General features: G+C 40.7%; 1 protein-coding gene across 1 annotated transcript; it reads right to left on the reverse strand.

Moving 5' to 3' along the window:
- Window positions 1–59: 59 nt before the first annotated feature.
- On the reverse strand, window positions 60–1,505 carry LOC110444220 (the record flags this gene model as incomplete). The annotated part of the gene is made up of 1 exon (XM_021488620.1): window positions 60–1,505. A coding segment is annotated over one exon (1,446 nt), but the record flags the coding sequence as incomplete, so codon positions are not given.
- Between the last annotated feature and the right edge of the window lie 733 nt (window positions 1,506–2,238).

Here is a 2,238-nt window from a genome sequence, read left to right on the forward strand (position 1 = left end):
ATTGGAGAAGATGCATCACTCATTGATGAAATGTCAGTTTGCTTGAGTTGTTGACGAACAATCTCTATTGGAGGTTGCGGAGGTCTGAAGCTCTCGGGCAAACTTGTAGGGTTAGGCTGCCTCAAAAGTCCCGATGCTGACTGACCACCGAATTGCTGGAAGGAGGCTTCAGATGATGAATGTGATGAATGTGATGAAGGTGATGCCCGATACGATGAATGTGGTGATGAAGATGACTGATGAGCCGACTGTGGTAATGACGATAAGGATGATCCCAGTTTGGACGGTTCAGACTGCGATATTTTCATCAGTCGTGATATCAATGAGTCTGTTTGTATGCCTTGCGCCGGCTGAGTTGATCCGGCTGACACAGGATTACTAAATGTACACCTGACTGGGAACCTTGGCATACGAGGGGTCACTCCCACACCTGCGTGAACACTGAGAGGCATGCGATTGGCAAGCATACCAAGGGAGGGGCGAGTCGTTCGACCCAAGATCTCGTACGGATTGGGCGGTTTACCTGAAGACTGCACCCTGGCCTGCAATGGCTGTAGGTTTGGTCTAGTTGAGCCGATCTGAACTTGCCCCTCGTCTCCACAGGTAATTAATTTACCACGAATGTACTCCTCACCTTTTTTATCTAACACATAAACACCGTCCTGGTCACTCACATACTTAGATTTTCTGGCCTCTTGGATTATTTCCATGACATTTTCTTGTGATATTTTCATTCTATGTACTAACACAAATAATTTTGCCATATTCATTGGGCATCCTAGCAGTGATTGTAATAATTTGTCTACGTCAGAGAAAACTGCTTTGGGCTGAGGTTTCAACTCCTCTGCACCACCCTGAAAAGTATTCTTGTTAATCGCTGTGGTATCCTGGCTACTTGTCTGTCCACAAACATCATCTGATATATCAGATGGTACAGTTTCATCAAAATTCTTAGAAAAAAGATTTTCTTCACTTGAACTATTTATTATCATATCACTCTCACCGTCATTGGGCTCCTCTTTCACATTCATAAGGGTATCACAGAAAGCAGTACTGCCTGTTTGGCTTCTGTCATTACCCAGAGCAGAGGGTATATCATAATGGTTAGGGGACAGTTGTAGATTCTGGTGACTAGCCCCAAGAAATTGTCCGGACATCTCATTTTTATCCTGCAAAGATGGTTCCTCAAGTTTCAAATGAACATCGCCAATATCTGTGAACATTTCTTCTTCGGATCGGAGGAACGTAGGTTGACAACCAATGTCTCCGACATTAGCTGGGCCGCTGTTAAGCTGTTGGGCCATCCACAAAACTGGCTGTTCAGATACCTGAGCGATCTGTCCATTGTCAGACATCCAGTATAATATGGGATTAATTTCAGATGATGTGGCCAGTCCAAGTGACTTGGCAATATCAACTGCCTTGACGGCTGTCCCTTGTGTGTGTAGAAATGCCTGAATAGCTCCAACTGTCTCGGGGTCCACTCCTCTATTGGCCTTGAACGACTGTAATAGAGCAGAAACATTGTGACTACAACAAAACCAAAACTTGACTATCTCACTCTAAATTGTATGTCATTGAATTTCGTTCACCTTTTTTTCTCATATTTATAGTGTGAATGTGTATAGGCACTTGCAGCATAAAGAGATGAAAAGTATTCTAGTCATAATAAGATTTCTTTACAAACTGTAATTTTTTAAGTAAAAGATTATGAAGAAGATAAATATATTGAGATATATCAACAACCTTACCATTCTATACCAACTTAATTTCTTTCAATGACAAAATATCACCAAGACACTGAAATAGAGCAACATACCCGGTTTTTCTCATTCTAATAACAGGTTAGTACATGTAATATAAATTTACATTATACCTTTTATGCTCAGGTGTGCAATTCTTAAAATAGATATTTCTCACCAAAAATAATATTTCAAGTTTCCAGAAGACATGACATTTAAGGTGTATCAATCCTATTATTATTCTATAGGCCTATTTATTGAAAACCAGGAAGGTAATTGTCACACTGCAAAGGCGACATAATAAAAAAAGAAAAAAAAGAAAATCGAAACCGAAACTAGGAGTTTCCAGGTATTTCGTAAGATATGACGACAGAGGGTATAAATACATTTTTAAAATTAATACTTTTCTATTTTGAGAGTTAAATCCACGTTTAAGTCCACGAGTAATACCCCCTCCTCTTCCTCGGCCTCGGCCTCGTCCTCGGCCTCTACCTCT

The sequence above is a fragment of the Mizuhopecten yessoensis genome, unplaced genomic scaffold (assembly GCF_002113885.1).
Source record: "Mizuhopecten yessoensis strain PY_sf001 unplaced genomic scaffold, ASM211388v2 hete_36065612, whole genome shotgun sequence".
NCBI classification, from domain to species: domain Eukaryota; kingdom Metazoa; phylum Mollusca; class Bivalvia; order Pectinida; family Pectinidae; genus Mizuhopecten; species Mizuhopecten yessoensis.